Source organism: Heloderma suspectum, chromosome 4 (assembly GCF_057233095.1).
Source record: "Heloderma suspectum isolate Gila_16-S chromosome 4, 16-S_ref, whole genome shotgun sequence".
NCBI classification, from domain to species: Eukaryota; Metazoa; Chordata; class Lepidosauria; order Squamata; family Helodermatidae; genus Heloderma; species Heloderma suspectum.
Window position 1 is genome coordinate 195,038,404 of NC_139461.1, and position 19,105 is coordinate 195,057,508.

Genomic DNA, 19,105 nt, shown 5'->3' on the forward strand with positions numbered 1-19,105 from the left:
AGACCAATGGTGACATAAAAGATCGAGTTGGGATTTTGCTCCTGTGTAGGTTTACTGCCTCTGAGAATAGCATCTTCAATGTTTCTGCTAGAAACATTGGATGACCAGCTGCAGGGCTTCCAGACTGGGCTTTTATGGCATCACTGCCCTGCCTCATTCATGGAATGTTATGGGGCTCCAGATGTCATTTTCCCTCATAACCATCCCATATTGTTATACCACTTTCAATTTTTTTAATCACAGAAAATCTGTTACGGAAGATGGAGTAATTGCACAATGGCTTCTAATTATTAGCACTAGGACCCCTCCATCTGAAAGTACCATGGTCTTAATTACTGCAGGGTAAGAGGTTGGTTCTGGTCATTTTTAGGACCTTAGATTGAGTACATAAAACGTATTTCAATACCTTCACAAACATCTGGAGGAAAATACTGCTCCAGAAACAGAAGGTCTGCTCTATGCTTGGAGGGAGCTGTAGTGAAGGAAATCTAGAAACACAGCCTAACAGCGCTTTGCATGGAATAAAAACTGCATGACCACAGTGAGGCCAATCCAGCTCTAGGCATTTTCTTCCTTGCAGCTGTGCTCAAACATACCTGCAAACCTTGAAATTAGGATACAGGTGTGTTAGGACAGGCTGTGGTTTTTCCAGCATTGAGCATGAAATACTGAAAACAGGCATTGGGGGGAAGCCTCTGCTCAAATCCAGGCCTACCTGAAGGAAGATCCCTTTCTCTCTCCATTATGACAGCAAGAATGTGTTCTGCTTTCACATTTTGGCATTTATGTGTATTTTCAGACAATGTGTGTACAGTTTAAAACAGATTGTAAAGTCAGAGTTCATTATATTTCATGTATAGCACTCCAACCAGCACTACTCATTGAAGAGTAGGTCAGGGAGAAAAAATAAACTGAAATCTTTATTTTCCACCTCCAAAGTGGAACCTGGAAGTCTGCACAGATGCAAAGGAAAAACAGTTACCAGCAGATTTCTTTAAAGCAAGCTCTTTTTCTAAAAAAAACACACAATAGTTTCAAGCTAGTAGAAAGTTCATTTAGTACAGAAGTTTAAATAAGATCAGTTAATTTGAAGCAGACTACATAAAACTGTAGGTTTCTACAGTTTTGTCCATTTCATATTCCAACCCCAATTTTGCATAAGCAACACTTTTTTTTTTGCACATTCAATACATATACTATTTTTTAATCAATATGTCTAGAGTTATTCAATTATTTTAAGCAGCAAATCAAAATTTACTCCAGAATCCTCATAGACAAATTTGAACTAAGTTGATTTCATTTGTTTTCCAGGACTCCTCACAAGTAACATGGCTTCATGCATTACTAACCACTAATGCCCCTATTATTTCAATGGAACTTAATTCGAAGTAACAGTTGAAATCTAGGGTGTCCACTGCATGCTTAAAGTATTTTAGGAACCAACCACCACCACATGCTAAACCCCCTTATTCAAAATCTGCTTTAAAACATGAGAAATTTACCCACTGGAATGGATTAAAGTACATGAATATATGATGGACCAAAGAAAAGCATTTATTCTTTCTAGCTGCCTATCACAGTATTTTTATCAGAATGCAAAATCTTAGACTCGAGATAAAATTCTCCACCACTTTATGAAACCTTTCAGTGGTGCATTAATAGATGCACAGATACAAATTTTAACCTTATTCAAATTGCACAAAACTTACAAAGGGAACAATCCTTTGTTCTTGGGCGAATGTCCCGGAGACATAGGATTTTTCAGGTTTCCCCTCCCAAAGCTGTAGAGACTCCTATGACTTTGGGAGGGAAACTCTGAGATCCAATCCAATCCCTCCCAGCACAGAAAGAACTACAGGGCTTGCTTTCCAAGATTGCAAAAATGACCTTGGATGACCTTGCAGAGGTCAAAAGGGGGTGTTCTGGTGGGTGGAGAGGGGGTGGGGCCAGGCTCTGCTCTGTGGCCCGTACAGCCCCAGCCCTGCCCCAGCTTAGAGGCCCATCTAGAGGAAAAGTTTTAAAAAGAACAGAGAGGCAGAAATTGCCTCCATCACTCCTCCCACTTCGCCAGCAGGGCATAGGTTACTTGGAAGCCTCAGAGATCGGAGGCTTCCATCTAGCGGGCGGCAATCCCATAGGATTGTGCCCAAAGTGTCTTTGTATAGAAGTCTCATGAAGACATTCTCTTTGTAGATATTCCAGATGAAAAGTTAGGAGGCTGCTTCCCGTTACAGCCATTTCTTTAGGCTAAATAATCAGCAGCATATACCAAACTTGTTCTGGCAAAACCACAAAGTTTGTGTGTCTGTAACTTAGCCATCTCTGGTTTGCTTTTAGAGAGAGAGAACTGTCTGATGATTACATTAAGTGCGATGTTGAAATTTATATATAAAACACAATCATCCTTTTATGGTTCTCAAAATAGGAATTGTGCTTTTACATCAGCAAAATAAACACTGACAAAGTTAATTCTGTTTGACCAGCGCTCTCCAATTCCAACAGGAATATGCTATCTCTTGGACATACACTAAGAGGAATGTGGCACAGAAACAGAAGATAAAGTTATGCAAGGCCAAGTAAAAGGCCTCTTGTGCTATGACTGGGGGAGGGGGATCAAGTACACATTACATTCACGAATATATTAAGCAATTTGCTTGCATACACTTAGTTTTGTGCCACTGGCGAAATTGGAGAGTTGCTTATTCCGCCAGTGCTCCTAAATGCATCAACTCAGTAGCAGTAAGGTTTAACAAGTTACATTATTTCTTGCAAATAAAAATATTTAAATCAAAATATACCTAGTCAGATTTTTAGTTTATATTAATCAGAAAAATATTCCAAATATTTTATGGATATATAATCTCTAAATCAGCAAACAGTTGAATGAAAAACAGTATTTCACATGTGAGCAAACTGATCTCAAGACAGAAGATATATATGAAAGAAAAGGAAATGGACAGACAACTATGGTGTTTACTGCTATATCACTATGTAATTTGGGTTTCACCAAATTCTTGATGATAAAAGCTTTTGGTCTTTACAAATTCCAGTTTGCAGCTTGTTGCAATATCTAGTAGAGATATGGTCTCTCAGAAGCAGGATATGGTTAAGATCAATCTTAAGATGAAGGAATTCGTTTAGCTTGCAAGATGTAGCCTTTGGATTTGATAATTCCTCTGCTCTTCACAATGACTGAATATCGGAGAAGCCACAGTGGAGTCCATTTGTGTGCTTGGCAATCTGGAATACTCTCCTGAAGTGTTTCTTGGAAGCTTGCTTCACAAAGCAGTTCTAAAGTTAGAAGAGGAACATGAGAACAGTGCTTTTAGGAGACACTGCTACCAGTATTCAGAAGTAGTACTATTTCTAGCCCCAATGGTTATGTTGTCCTCCAAGATCTGGCTGTAATGCTCTGGCTTTCAATAATTAAGGCACCCACAACAGGTTCTTTTTCTGAACATTCTGGTGGACTACACAGAATACGGAACTCTGGATAACAGCGTTAATGCTTTCATATCTTAGAATGCTGCCACATATATGGATTTCTGCTCTACTCTAGCAAGACCATTCTTATGTTCTTAACATGACATTACCTTTTGGATCATTATGAGTTAACAGCTGGATATCAAACTCTTTTGCAAATGCAGTCAGATCTGGTGGCATCACGCAACAGGAAGCGAGATTTACCTGGTTACTGCTTGGTTTCACCTAAAAAATAAAAAAGTCAGCTTTCCTTCAGATATAAGATACTGCTATGGTGTTTGCCTTGCACTGTATGTAGTTAAGTGAATTCACATTCTTTACGGTATATAGAAGGCTGCTCCACAATTTTTTCATTTTCTTTTTACAAACATAAAACTTGCTTCGTGTATTAACCATATGGGGTGCAATTAGCAACTTGCCTATGAGGCTATCAAAATATCTACATTTTGTTTAAAATGAGATCCAATTTCGTAAGATTTTTAGCAGAACATCTTAGCACAAAAAAACCCAGCATTTCTAGGCTATTTCAGCTGAACAGTTTGCTTCTTACCTGGGCCCACAAGAATAGTTGCTCCAACAGTGTTTTATCTAAATCAGACGTCCCTATGGCAACAACCTTTTTGTTTTGAACTAAGTTTTCAAGCTCTGCCCAGTAAGGTTGTAAATATTCTAAAGAAAGATTAATTCCGTCTTCGGTTGGAGGAGGAGCAATGATCACAGAATCCAACTGGTCGACACCAAGGGCAGAACATGCTAAAAGAAGATAAATGTTTCTTGGGTAAGTAGGACAAAAAAGAATTACAAATGTTTTTCAGAAGCACAAATCTACTTATCTCCAACCCACTTATTCTATTCCTTGCATACATGTTCACGTCTGTAAATTCACACAGATCCTTGTAGATACAAACACTTGTACAAACTCAAGGGAAACAATGTTTTAAATTACAAAGAATCTACACAAAAGGTATTAAATGGAAGCAAAATGAAAGGCTTCCTGAAAAGGCAGGAAGAACTAGAAGAGTTCTACAATTGAATGTTCAGAGTCTATTAAGATTAACGAAACTCTATGAAAGTTATTTTGAGAGTTAGCTGAAGCTTACAAGAGGAATATGACACCCAATACAGGCATGACAACTACAAGTTCATTTACTTCTCCCTTTCTGCTCTATACCCCAAGGCAGCTTCCGATGCCAAAACACTGCTATAAGAAAAATAAATGCCTAATATTTGCCAGTGTACTGTGTTCATAACCTCCTTTGGCAATGCAACAATAGAGTTTACAAAATCCAGATTTCAGGCAGGGGATAACAAGCTTGTGTTTACTTCTGCAGGATGCAAAGAATACATGTCTTGACTGTCTGCCAATTTCAGTTCAAAGACATTGATGAAAAGGTACAAACATCATTAGATTTTTTTAAAAACTGTCAGAGAATCAACGCCCCCGCCCTGCTGTTTTAGAGTTAGAAAGGGCTTTTTAAAAAACTACAAGGAGCCACTTGGGAGTTGTTGAAGTTTCAGTCTTGAACTTACTCATATCAACTGCTTCTCTGATTGAGGAAGAGTTTGATCCTGCGATAAAGAGTTTTGCTGGAAAAGAAAAACTAGAGTTAATAAGGAAAGGCAGCATCTATTACTGTGATAGTGCACATCTAAATGCTAGGGGCTTCTCCACATGGGGCTTTTATCCTGCTATTGAGATTGGTTACTCACGGAAGTTTGCGGGTCCTTTAGATGACATCGTCAACCTCCAGGGCGTCTCCCGCACTAAATGACCTTTACCCCATTTTTAAAAAGTTCAGAGATAATGAGCTATCAAATTACAGCACCTGAGTCCCCCCCTCATTGCCCCGTGAAAAGAGGAAATGCTGCAATAAGAGGAGCTAGACCTCAGTGCCATCTACCTGCTGTATAATGAAACTTATGGAAGACTCAGATAAGGGGGGGAAAAGAAAGCGTGTGCATTTTAGGCTGGTGTAGAGATGCTCGAGGTGTTTCTAACTATTTAACTGTAAAGAAACTCTGCATATACTGTGGGCCACTGATTGGTGGTAGACACATCCTCTGCATGCAGATGCCCCCACCATGTTCAATTCCTGGCATCTCTAGGGAGGGGGGTGGGGAACCCAGCTGCTGCCAAACAGTGTATGGTATATAGTGCCAAACAATACTGCACTGGATAGGCCAATGATCTGACCTGGTATATGGCAACTTCCTATGACCCAATGCTGTCAATCAACTGCACCCCCAATCACTGTGTGTACTTCATTCACTAAAGGCGCAATCCTATGCATGTTCGGACAGAAAAAAAGTCCTACAAAAAGTCCTACATGACTGCCTAGGGAATGCTGGGAGTTGTAGGACTTCTTTCCCCCCAAACATGCATAGGATTGTGCCCTAAGTCATTTTTGCCTTCTAATCAATAACGTATTCTTATGTTTTAAAGTTATAATCCCGTAAATACATTCTTGGGAGAAAGTCCCATTGAACTCAGTGGGGTTGATGTCAACTAGCATGCCCAAGATAGCGTTGCACATTTACAAGTAGTCTATTGCTTAATATTAAGAGCAGCTCCAAAATTAAGTTTTGTTTTTTTAAAGGCATAACATCCACACACTCTATAACTATGATACCTCTCCCTTGAACTACTGCATAAAGCAGACAGGAACAGTCAGCCATTCATCAACTAAAGGTTAATGTTGCATAAAACCCAGTATATGGCATTAAGGAATAAGTAGCAATATTACCTAACTAAGCTTGAAGTGTCTTGGGCCAGGTACTTTTGGTACTGCTTACTATTGTTGTGTATTAATTTATGGGGAGGGGACATATTACAGTGGCTACAATGGAGTACAACAGGACTTTTTTGTTTTGTTTTGAAAGGATATTAGATGTATAAGAATCATAGCCACCTGAAGCGACATTCTAACTATAACCTCACAGTATCTTAAAATCAGAAAACGCTTCCCAAGGAAAGAGGTATGTGATTATATTTCTCTGTCACGCATGACAGCTAACGCATCTGTCTGAACAGGAGCACAACTGCGTGGGAGTTGGGTATCTTTTTTCATGATCATCATCATTAACAACTTCATTAAAGAAATAAAAGAATCCACATACATTTCATAGTTACACCTCCCTGACACACACACGCTCAAGAGGTAAGAGGAATTTTACACAGAACTTTTGTTTTAAAGGAAGGATTTTCTGACACTATTCTAAAAATGAGGTCGCTTAAACTAAATTCAGAAAAGGCTATTTCTCTGCTGCTCCCCTCCCCTCCACTTTTGTCATCACCATCTGGTGGAGAAGTCACCATTCAGCAAGAAAATCTGCATTGCTTCAACCTCCTCCTTTATTAAGCTGGTTTCTTGTACAAATGCAACTGAACAACAAAGCAGTATTTGTGCAACCAGAAAAAAAGCATAAAGAAGAGAATGATTAGGTTTTTCAAACATCGATCATTTCCCAAGACCACTATTCATTCAAATTTTACAAATCTAACACAGAATACACAATGGCCTTTCTTTCAGAGACTGGGTGCAATCCTATGCATGTTTAGACAGAAAAAGTCCTACAACTCCCAGCATTTGTAGAGAGTTGTAGGATGTTTCTCTGTCCAAATATCCACCCCAACACTTTATTCTTTGATATAGGTTTATTTGAACAGGTTTCTAGGCAACTTTCCCATTACGATGAAATGGGAAACAGAGAGATGCTAGAAGATTTCAAAGCAATTTAATGTAAAACTTGTTAGTTCAGGTCCTTTTGGTGAACAGCAGCCCTGTTATTATTTCTTCAGAAGTCAGGCCATGGATATATTTGGCACTAAGCTCTGACACACTTGATGAGTTAAACCAGCCTTCCCCAACCTGGCGCCCTCTAGATGTGTTGGACTGCAACTCCCATCATTCCCAGTCAGCATGGCCACAGGCTGGGGAGGCTGAGATAAACAATAGCATCCAGGAGACATTTGCTTTCTCCAGCTCATGGCTCAGCCTAGATTAGAACATGATCATAAAAACCAGTTCTTGACATCATTTATGACAGCCATCAGATATTTTATGATAGGCAGATTCACAGAATCATTGATGGAAACTCTAAAGATGAGCTGAGCTGGTCTTATAATCTCAGATAAAAATCTTTATTTCAAAATAGTTGTTGATCAGGAAGCATGTGTAAGATTATTTGCTGCACCATCACCAACAAGCCCAAGAGAGACCCATCAACATGCACCACTACAACAAATTTACTTTTACCTCAGCTACCTATGTATGAACACTCATCTCATTTTAAGACCGCACTGCAATGCAGAGCTCTAAGATGATCCCACTGTCCTACTGCCTGTTATGCCTCATCAGCTACTTCCAGAAAAAAGTATTTACGTTGCCTGAGGCGACAAAATAGTTATGCAGACTGCTGCCACGTACAGGCATGTGAATGAACAATGCAGCTGCCCTGATACAAACAAAGCAGTACCAAAACTCATTTCAGCTAGTTCACACTGCATGCTAGTCCACACTCAGTGGTTGAGTGTGGGTTGTTGTTGAATTGTGGGTTAGCGTGTTGTCTGAACCCAGGACATTTTCCACAGAGTGTCTTGTTAATTATGCAGTGTAGCTTCTTAACCACCCTGAACAACCCAACAACAAACCATGGGTTCTCAAGGTGGCTTGTTTGAAAAAAAAAAAAAATAAGCCACACTGCATGGCTAACAAGCCACCCTGCAAAAAAATGTCCTAGGTTCAGACAACGCGCTAACCCACAGTTCAACAAACAGCAGTTCAACAACAATCCACATTCAACCACTGAGTGTGGGTTAGTGTGTTGTGCGAATCCAGTCTCCGTTTGTTTTCCCACATGGTTTAGTGTCATGAAAATGGCCCTGTGTGAGCTTTAGGCTCATGTGCTCCCTGCTCCAGCACAGCTGTGTGGAGGTCAAAAACGTCTTCTCTTTTTGATTAACCAGATTAGCATTACATCAGAGCCCTAAACTATAGATAATCCTAACTATTGCTCACTACAGCCTTCCACAACCTGGTGGCCTCCAGATGAGTTGGACTTCTATCAGCCCCAGCCAGCTTGGCCAATGGTCAAGACTGCTGGGAGTTGTCACCCAAAACTTCTGGAGAGCACCAGGTTAGAGAAGGCTGGCTTACTAGAACAGCTAGCAGCTTCATAAACAGTTTGAAGTTGACTTGTTTTAGTAAAGCATAGTTAAGGCTCGAGTTCGGATATAACATGACGCTGCAGTTAGTTAAACACAGAACTGAACACTTCCCAACACCTTCTCGTGGCTACGCTGGGGGGAGCAGGGAGAGCACGCAAGCCCGAGGCCTGCAGAAGCACATCCTCATAATTTTAAACCATGCTTTCACGTTACATGCAAATGCAGCCATAACATAGGTAAGCTATTAAGGCAGACACAACAAATCAACCAGATGATTGATTCACAAAATAAGTATCCATTTCAATGAACTTTAGCTTTTACAGCAGACAAGCTTGCACCTTTTAGTGGTACCGTTTTCCGCAAAGCATTAAGTGACATTTTCTCTTCCTCAGTTTCCCAAACCATTTAACTCTTAATATTTCATAAGCCTTCAGAAACTTCAGATGACTCTCTATATCCAAGAAGCTTGCAACCTAAGCCAGGGTCAACTCCCTCCTGGTTCAAGCGTACAATTGAATTTACCTGAAACTTTTAACTCGTCCCTTTCTTCAGAACTGATCTTTTCTATTGCTTGAGCGAGAGTACAGTCAAGGATTTCTGGCATATCCTACAAATAAATATGCAACAGTCAAGCGAAGCTTACCAGTATCAGCAGCTAAGTACCCTTAGCTGAAAAAGAAATGTAAAAAAACAGCTCTGAGTGTCACAAATGTCACATTTTAATATTTTTTAAAAAGCAAAACTGCCCTGCAGCTGGGATGAACAAAAGCCTTGCAAGCTCCCTGTCTGAGACAGGTATCTGGCTGGAAGGGGCTTTGTTCACTTTCCCCAGCTGGAGGGGGCAGAACTGGTGAGGGATGGCACAACAGATCAGCTTCAAACTTGCATGAAATTTGCTGATATATGCTCATCCTCAGCATTGGAGACAGGCTTACAGCACTGTGAATGAGCCACAAACCCTCTTTTGACATTATGCCTGTATTTAGCCTTCAATGACAGCCTGCACATCCATGTAACAAATGAAACAAAACATTTGAAATACGTTTTGAAGTTTTTAAAATAAAAACAGTCACAGGGATTGCTGAAATTTTGTACAATTTGGCTGAATCAGGCCAAAGGCCTACTAAGTCCAGCATTTTGTTCACACAGTGGCCAACCAGCTGCCAGTGGGATTAGCTCACATCGGGAATTGGCAACTTGTGGCTCTCCAGTTGGTTTGGCCTACAATACCCATGATCCTTCACCATTGGCTATGCTGGCTAGGGCTGAGGGGAACTGTAGGCCAAAACAGCTGGAGGACCACAAGTTGCCCTCTGCTGGCTCACATAAACCAACCAGTTCTTTGGCCACAGGTCTCTGGGCCAATTCAAAGGCAAAATGGCAAACATCCTACAGACATAATCACGGCCCAGTCTCCCTGTTCTTGTGACTCCATCATGAGAGGTTCAGACAACCCTCCCCACCCATCAAAAGAACATGGGAGGGGGGCTGTGGGGAGGCATGAGATAGCCCTGGCCCCCTGCAGCCATTGGAAGGGGCTCTATATGCGTGGAGCTCCTCTAAGAAGCAGCACGGTGAGCTCCATGGAAATACAGGGGATTATGTTGAAGCTAATGTATTTTAATTCCCAGAAGCAAGTTTGTCTTGCCAGTAACAAATTTTGTTTAACTAGGACAGAGCCAGGTTGTGCCAGAGGCAGGGAGTCAAACTGAACCGGAAGCTGGAGCGAACATTTATTTTTTCCTGGATCAGAACAGAACCATTATCTCAGGGGTGCAGAACTTCTGGGCTGGATCCAGGCCATGGGGCACCCCAACCCTGCCAGCGGAGCCTCCTGCGGTTCCTCCAGGGGGTGGGGCTTAGGCTCGAAGCCCTGTCCCCTGAAGGAATCCCTTCAGAGGGCCTTGCTGTTATCGCCGATTCGATAAGTGGGAGTGTGGGGTGGCAGGACGTGCCTGTGTGGGATAAAGCAGCCACTCTTTCTGGTGTGGGCCAAGTCCAGCCACCCCACATTCCCGCTGTTATCTCCAAAACGAGGTAACAGCGGAGGTTCTCTGGGTACCGCATGCTAGCAGCGGAACCCCCACTGTTATGTCTGAACTTAGATTGGAGGTAACAGCAGGCATGCAGGGCAGTCTGATTCAGCCTGCGGCAGGAAGAGCAGCCACTCTCTCTGGTACAGGCTGGGTAGCTTCGTGGGGTGGCGGGAGATGAGGTGTGAAGCCAGGGACTCCACCAGCACTGGGAAGAGAGTCTCTTCCTCCCGGTGCCACCCAAGTCCCTTTCTCCGTGTCTCCTTCCAGCATGGGGAGAAAAAAGGGGGATGATACCCTGGTGGGGGAAATTCCAGCCTCCCATGATAAAAGAGTTATGTACCCCCTGCATTAAGTGAAAGTCTCCACTGAACTTGAGCCAGACAAGAACTTGAAGAACAAATGCAGGCTCCCAGTTCTGAATAAGGGTTTAGCCAAACGGCAAAACACCCAAAGCGGTACACTCCCCGGCTCCATGAGAATGAGGATGATCACATAAATCAAACCAATGTCTGGGAGGATTTATCTATTTTGGATTTGTACAGGCCTCAGTTATCTGCCCTCTTCAAGAGCTGGGCCTGGGAAGCATTAGCCGGGGATTGGACTGGAGCTCTGCTTTCCCTTTGTGAGAAAGGGTTGCTCAACATACAAGTTACAACATGGCGATCCATCTGTTTAAGGCTGATAATTCTTTGCTTCCCTAGTTTTATTAAATCAATTGAGAGAGAGAGAGAGAGAGAGAGTGAGAGAGAGATCTCGTGAAGTTACCTAGTGACAGTTCTGTGATTATTTACCAAGTCTTTTCTTTTCCTTCCTCTTTAAAACACATTTGGTTGCTTTATCACCTGCCTCTGATTATACAATTAAAATTAAACAAAACAAATAAAATAAAATAGGCATTTGTTTGTTCAGGTCCCTAGAATTTTTTTGTTTTGTTTTATGCATGCTTCCTAGTACATATTAGTGACAGTTACAACAGTTTTAGACTTACTAGATTGCTCTACCACACTGTACAAATGGTCATGATAAATAACATGCCTTATATTTAAATGTTCTCATGAGAACCAGAACTGAAGCAGTTGGTTGTGTGTGCTGAGCCACAGAACCTTTATTGGCCTCCACCAGAACCAAACCAGAACAAGTGAATTGGAGCCAAACCAAAAAATGTAATGGTTTGACTTTCTGGGCAGAGGAAATTCTAATCATTCAGCTAATGCATTTGTAAGGAAACAAGAAAGAGAAAAGATCACTTACCTGCATTAGATCAGGGCTGATCTTCGAACTCCATTCATTTATGGTTTTCTGAATGCAATCCCGCAGCTGCAAAGCAACATTTTTGCTATTTAATGCTTGGTTTCTGTTATGCAATACAATGATAGAGAAGTAAATTCAGCGGAATATCAAAAATGCATACATGTTGCTGACAGAGTACAGATTAGGTGTCCCCCTGTTCAATCCCTACCTGCTCCCCCGCCTTCATCACTCCATCTATGTAAGAATGCAAACTATGCATGTTATTCCTTTTATAGCAGGGATGGAGAACATGTGGCTCTCCAGATGTTGCTGGACTGCAACTCCCATCAACCCTCATCATTGGCTACACTGGCCAACATCTGGAGGGCCACATGCTCCCCATCCCTGTTCTATACTGATGTAACAACAAATGAGAGAACAAATGTAAACATGAAACAGTGGACGTTTAAAATATTCTTCATTTCCCTTATTAGTAAAGTAGGTGTCCTGCATGAAGAGGAGACACTGAGGTCCAAAAAGGACCTGGGCAGACTGGAGGGGGAGACAGTCCATGAAACACGCTGCAAATTCCTTATAGTTTGGGGGGAAGAAAAAGTCCCAAGCCATCAAACACCAACGAACTGGAAAACTGTGGTTATCTGACCACGATGCTGGAGGAGGAGAGCAGAGGGATGAGTGCATGAGTCAATGGTTCACTGAAGCTTGTTCCCACCACAATAGACCATGGTTTACCATGTTGTCTGAACTGTCCCACCAAGTATGCACTCTTCCTTAAAAACATAACAAGTGCCTTGATCTAATCCAGCAAAGGCCACCCAGCCCTGCAGTCTCTTCGCCGGAATCCCAACAAACTAACACCCAAGCTTGTGTCCTCCAGACATGTTGGACTGCAACTCTCATCATCCCCAGCCATTTGCCATGCTAGCTGGGGACAATGGGAGTTGCAGTCCAACACACTGGGGCTGTGTGAAGATAGGAGAAGCTGCACTATGTGGTCTCCTGAAAACTGGCCGGTGGTTCACTGATGGATCACTGTCTTCTTCCTGCCCCCCTCTGGCTTATCCTATCCAATCATATTTGGAGACTTTCATTCGTAAATTATTCATTCGCCTCCATCTGGTCCTCTCTAACTGAAGAATAAGGAAGCGCCAAACATTTCAACTTCCTGTTCAACATCACTAATCTGGATTGAGGATAGGTTGATACTGACTGGTGATATTAATTCACTTTCTCTGTTGACAATGGACAGGGCAGCTTTGGGCCCAGGCCTGAATGGTGACATCTGTTCTAAAAAAAAAGAGAGAGAGAGACAGAGAACAAGAGGCAAAATCTGTCACTTGATCTTGCAGCTGTGCACTTATTTTTCGTGGAGTGGCTGTTCATAGATACTAAAAATTCATCCCAAGTAAGACTGCAAGCTTTAAATGAGTTGATCAGTCAAATAAAAGGTTTTGTTGATTAAGTGTTGCGGAATAATTGCAAGAGCTGAAGGGCAAATCTTAAACACATTAAGGGCATTTTTATTTTGTGTGTGGATCTTTTCATTCTGGGTGTTACTGTAGTAGGAAATGAGTAAGAAAAATACTAAATGTGGTTTTCCTAGACTAGAGCGATAGCCCTTGTTTAATGAATTGGAACTTGTCTCACACTCTCTTTAGAATTTCAGTCAGGCACCTCGGCACTGGGAGTTTGGAACTATGCAAATGTATTTAATTTTCACCAGTTAACTAGATAACTGGTTAAAGGCTGATGACTACCAATTAACAATCCTTTAACTGGCTGACAGCCCTAATATACAGTATTCCCCGCTCTGCTGGCTTTGGATAACCTAACAGTCTATAAAGTGTCAGAAGTGTATCTACAGACATTGTTTTCCATTTATAACCTGGCTGGTTTCCAACTATTAAAAACATTATCTGCTTAGACTAATGTTTTTCAAAATTCCTAATTCTGGGGACTTCTTTCCCCATTGACTGGTCTGCTGAAGAGCCTCCTGAGCATGCTGCAAAGGATTCTGGGGCATGTGCTTGGACGCAGACCCAGTTTGTGTAGGATGCTGGCCAAAGCAATTGGCATTCACCATGACCTTGCACCAACCGAGAGCATGCCCTATGACACACCGAACATATAACACACCCGGCGGCTGCAAGATTAGTAGCACCAAAGAAGCAGTCTTTCAGGAAAATCCTGTCCGGCTTTGCTGAAATTCTCATTGAGAGATCCCTGGACCAGATCGCAAACCACAGGGTTCAAAACAGTGCACTGGTTAGAAACAAATCACACGGGTAGGAAGGAGGATCAGAAAACAGGAACTGATACCTCAGGCAGGTGTTACACAGGGAGGGGCTGGATGAGTGCGTTTTATATATGTCATGGGAGTGACAGAATAACTTCCTTCAGGGAAGTAACATACACAGGCTTGTCTTGTTGAGGGCTCAGTCTTTATCTCAATCCTCGATTTATTCATTACTAGTTTGGGTTGGAATTTGTATGTGTAGAAGTATGTGTAGTCAAATAAAGGCTGCAATGTTGCAAATAACGTTATATGCATCCTTCATGACAGGCACTAAAGAGTCTGAAAAGATTCTGTATTCAATGCCAGTGTGGTGTAGGGGTTAGAGTGTTGGACTGGGGTGACCTGGGTCTGGCCCCCACTTGGCCTTGAAGCTCACTGGGTAACTTTCAGGCCAGTCACTGACTCTCAGCCTAACCTAACTCACGGGGTTGTTGTAATGATAAAATGGAAAGAGGAGGCCTATGTAAACCGCCTTGGGTTCCTTACAAGAAGAAAAAAGGCAGAATATAAATGTAATAATAACAATAACAACAACATAAATATTGAAGCAACCACCCAATAATTTCCCCCTTCCTACATGCTGCAACACCCCCCACCCATAAAAAAACCCTTCCTGTATATGGCATTTAAGGTTAAACTTTTCCCATTGTTTTGCAATGATCTGAGGCCAAGTGCAAATTAAGTGAAAAATTTATTTCATTTGAAATGATGTGGATGAGAAATTAACTAGCTGGCTGTGAAATTTAAATAAATCCTAGTAGTTATTTCTAACTTTGCAGATATAGATATAAATTAGCATATACAGATTTTATGTAGATTTGTGTCCTATGGGCATGGACCATGGTGATGATCCATAGTTGAAACAAATAAATTTAGGGCTCAATCCTATGCATGTTTAGGCAAGAAAAAAAGTCCTACAACTCCTAGACTTCCCCACATGCTGGGAGTTGTAGGTCTTTTTTCTATCTAAATGTGCACAGATAACCTTAGTGTGTATCTGTGGGGTAGTTGAATAGGAGAGAGAGGGAAACTTGGAGTAGTCCCATTAGATTTTTTTTCTCTTATGTTATGTGTTGAAAAACAACAACTGTTCTCAAAAATTACAAATATATATTTAAAAAATCGCACACCCCATGCCTATTGTAAAAGAACACCCATCTTCTGCCTTTACACCAAAGAAAAAACTCACAGTCCTTCCATTGTGGAGCCTTTCTACATTTACAGCAGGCTCCCAGATGGTGACCACCTGATTGCTCAGAGGGGACGTTTTTAATTTTCAATGTTCCATAGATATCAATGAAACAGCGCCATCTAGTGGCTGTTTTAATAGCGTAACAATCAGACTTAAATAAGTAGTTCATTATTTCCAGATCTTTTTGAGATGGAATAACCAGGAAATACCTCTGGATGTGCCCTGGAAGTTGAGGACATCATGAAAAGGACCCACAAACTTCCATGAGTGAGCAATCTCAACAGCAGGATAAAAGCTCTATGTGAAGAAGCCCTACATTCAAGCAGATCATTACTGGACAGCTGCCAAATGTAATTTCATTACTACCTCCAAATGGCATGGAGCCTGTAGCTTGCAGAACAATGGCTCCCAATCCTCATAATCTATGTTCTAAATAAAGCCGGGCAGCTGGCTGTATAGATGCTCAAAACTAACCTCAACCTCATAATAATCAGCAAGCTGATTATCCAATAGTATAGCAGTGTAGTTTTTCTAAGTCATCTCAAAGCAATTTTTAATTGAGATATTGCTATAGCACCAGAGTGATTTTTGACTGGAATAAAGCTTATTATGGTTTGTGGCTGTCACAAACTTATTCTCTGCTCACAGTACAGAAGTATGAACTGTAAGCAAAAGTCCTCTACATGCTTATGCCAACTGTTTCAGCATAAAGTTATTTGGATGTAAGATGGAAAACCCCTTAATTCCAGATGAGAATGACTGCTTTGTACTACTCCAACCTCAACTGTTGTCAAGGATTACAATATTTCACTGTATTTATTTAGTTTTAAAATGAATAAATCATCCTTCATTCACAAGGGATCCCAGGATGATGTACTTATTATAAAACACAATTATAATAATGATAAAATTACAGAATTAGAGGCATAAAAACTTTTCAGCCAACAATAAAAAAATAAATTTAAAATGGCTGGGCAAAAAAACTTTACAGCACATGAGGAAGGATCTTCCTACTTATTTTCTTGTCATAAAAAATGCAAGATATACAAACACATTGGTCCCACAGCTTTGAATAGATTTGATTAGCTATAAGAAATGAATGAAATGCAGTTTTCGGTGCCATTTTTAGGTGGTTAAAAAAGGACTGACCTCACTACCTGCTCATAAGCCTTGGAGATGCAACATGATTCCATACTGCAATTACAACCAGATTCCATACTGCAATTACAACCAGGGTGAGGCAGGCAAGTTTTTGTAGATACATGCTGTAACACTTTAGTGCCAAGCTAGAAATGCATTTAGTTAACCATTTTTTGGGTTGCTGTATAAATAAATCTTTAGCACTATAAATGTTATTTGAGTACACAAAGAATTGGTGTGTTAAAGCATAACTGCTCATCAAATCATCAGTACCTTTGCTAATCAAATTTTCAACAGTTCAAAATGCTAGCCATGAATTTGTATATTCAACAGTAACACAACCACAGGTACGCACATGGCTCCACAGTATGTCAACAACTTCATGGCGGACATAGAACAACACTTTCTCAGCCCTTGTCCTCTCCTCTACCTGAGATCCATTGATGACATCTTTATTATCCGAACTCATGGACAGGAGGCCCTGACAAAGTTTCACCCACCATCAATCTGAGCTTAGACCAGACCAGGAATTAACTTGTAGTTTATGCATTTCATTTTCCTCTGACCTCATTGGTTACAATTCACCCACCCCCACCACGTACATATCTGTGTGTGTGTGTGTGTGTGTGTGTGTATCTATAACTAAGGATGAAATGGACTGCAGTCCATGAAAGCCTATGTATTAATCTTTAAGGTCCTACAATACTCTTTGTTTTTGCTCCAACAGATTAACACAGTTGGCTTTAACACATTTAAGATTAGCTCTTACAAACTTTTGTAAGACTTTTGGAAAAACTATTTTCTAGACCACTGTGGTGTATTTATTTTTCTAGAAAGTGTGATTTAGAAAAGATAAGAAAACATATAGTAGAACTAGTCATTCCAAAAATGGATGCTCCAACAGGAACATAGTTAACGATTGTCAATTTCTGTCTCGTAAGTTCTCTTTAGAGGTTAATTTCTTAAAACCAACAAATTGTAAAAGAATTAGAGGAAAAAATAGCACTTGCATATGTAATGTTTTAAAAATCTAATGGGCTTCCATTTTTAAAAGGAGCCTTCCAGCTAATAACCCTACTCCATGGTAGCTTTTCAAGGCCTATCAACAGACAGTGAAAGGCATATGACAAAAGTGGCAATTGGTTTTGTACAGATAGACAACACATGGGGAAAATATACACCTGCAGAAAAAAATACCTTATAATACGTAAAGCTACTAAAAGTAATCTCAGGTGGGATCCCAGCCTTGCTCTGAGCCTGCATGTTCCCCAGCTTCAGTGGAGCAAGGAAAGAGCAAATCAATAACGAGAAAGGTTTCCATTCACCTCCAGCCTAATTCGGAGGGAAGCGTCCTGGCACAGCTCATTCCCAAACACCCTCATGGATGCCAGAAGATCTTATATGATAAGAGCTTTGGCTTTCAATATCACCTTGTGATGTGTTTATTTTATGATCATATGCCACTTTGGCATTTTGTTTAAATGATTTGTGAGATGTAAAAATAAAGGGAAGATAAAAGGTTGCCAACTGACCCAAAGCAATATGTTGTCTTTATTGTTTGCTATAGAACACTTAAGAGAGCCAGGAAGCTTGCCTGCCCAGTAACTATGATATCCATCTTTATTATGGGAAGGCAGTGAACGAAGTCCATCCCAACCTGGGGTTAGACTTTGGTGTTCACCCCCTATCCTCCCACACAAGTCTGAGAAGGTCCAATCTTGTATACAGATATCAATATATCTACTTTTTCCTCTTCTCTTCCCTCGTTCTTTTCTTCTGAAGTTCCTATTCTGCGTTATTACTGCTCACAAACATTATAGTTACCATACTGCGTGCGCGTCAATAGAAGACCGGTTTAAAACGAAGAGCCAATCCACAGCAAAGTGACACCACGCGCTCCATAGCCTTCACGCGTCTAACGAGGGTGGGTCACGGGTCGTCGGAAAGGGCTGCCTGAATCCCCACCCCCCACCCGCCCCCCGCTTCCAGATCGCCTCCTTACAGCCTCACCTCCTCGCTCGGGGTGGCCGGGCACTTCTTCCGCAGGCAGCCCCAGTTGAGCAGGTTGCCCGTCTGCAGGTTGAGGGTGCCCGCTTGCCCCAGCAAGACCGCGCCGCTGACTCTCTCGCTCCCCATGGGGGCGTCCAGAGCCCGGCGCCCCGCTGCCCTTGCCGTGCTCCGCGGCTGGGCTGCAGAGGAGCAGAAGGGCTCGCGGGCAGATCTTCTGGGAGGAAGGGGGCGGGTGGGGCGATGACTAAGCAGGGAAGCGCGCTCTGTCACCGTCCCCGGTCACATGGAGCGGCGGCGGGGCACAACAGGAGGCAGCCGGGATTCGCAGGTGAATACAGCGAGGGCGGCGGCGGCGGTTCTCTCCGCACCGTGAGGAGATTCGAGCCGCGGCGGCGCCCGACCCGCCGACCCCCGCCGAGCCACGCTCCGGCTCCGCGGCGGCGAGCAAGGTCTTGCCGCCAGGGCGCATGCCCGACCGTCGGGAGCACGTGCCGCGACAGCCGCGACGCGCGTTGCCCTCCGGCCGTGCC

The 19,105-nt window shown here is 42.0% G+C and overlaps 1 protein-coding gene across 1 annotated transcript; it reads right to left on the minus strand.

Annotated features, from left to right (window-relative positions):
• Positions 1 to 989: 989 nt before the first annotated feature.
• On the minus strand, positions 990 to 19,044 carry GCLM (glutamate-cysteine ligase modifier subunit). The gene is made up of 7 exons (XM_084851818.1): positions 18,576 to 19,044; positions 11,938 to 12,003; positions 9,173 to 9,257; positions 5,014 to 5,070; positions 4,034 to 4,236; positions 3,594 to 3,708; positions 990 to 3,291 (listed from the first exon to the last, which is right to left on the minus strand). The coding sequence occupies exons 1-7, from the start codon at positions 18,699 to 18,701 to the stop codon at positions 3,119 to 3,121; spliced, it is 825 nt and encodes a 274-aa protein (XP_084707944.1). The 5' UTR covers positions 18,702 to 19,044; the 3' UTR covers positions 990 to 3,118.
• Between the last annotated feature and the right edge of the window lie 61 nt (positions 19,045 to 19,105).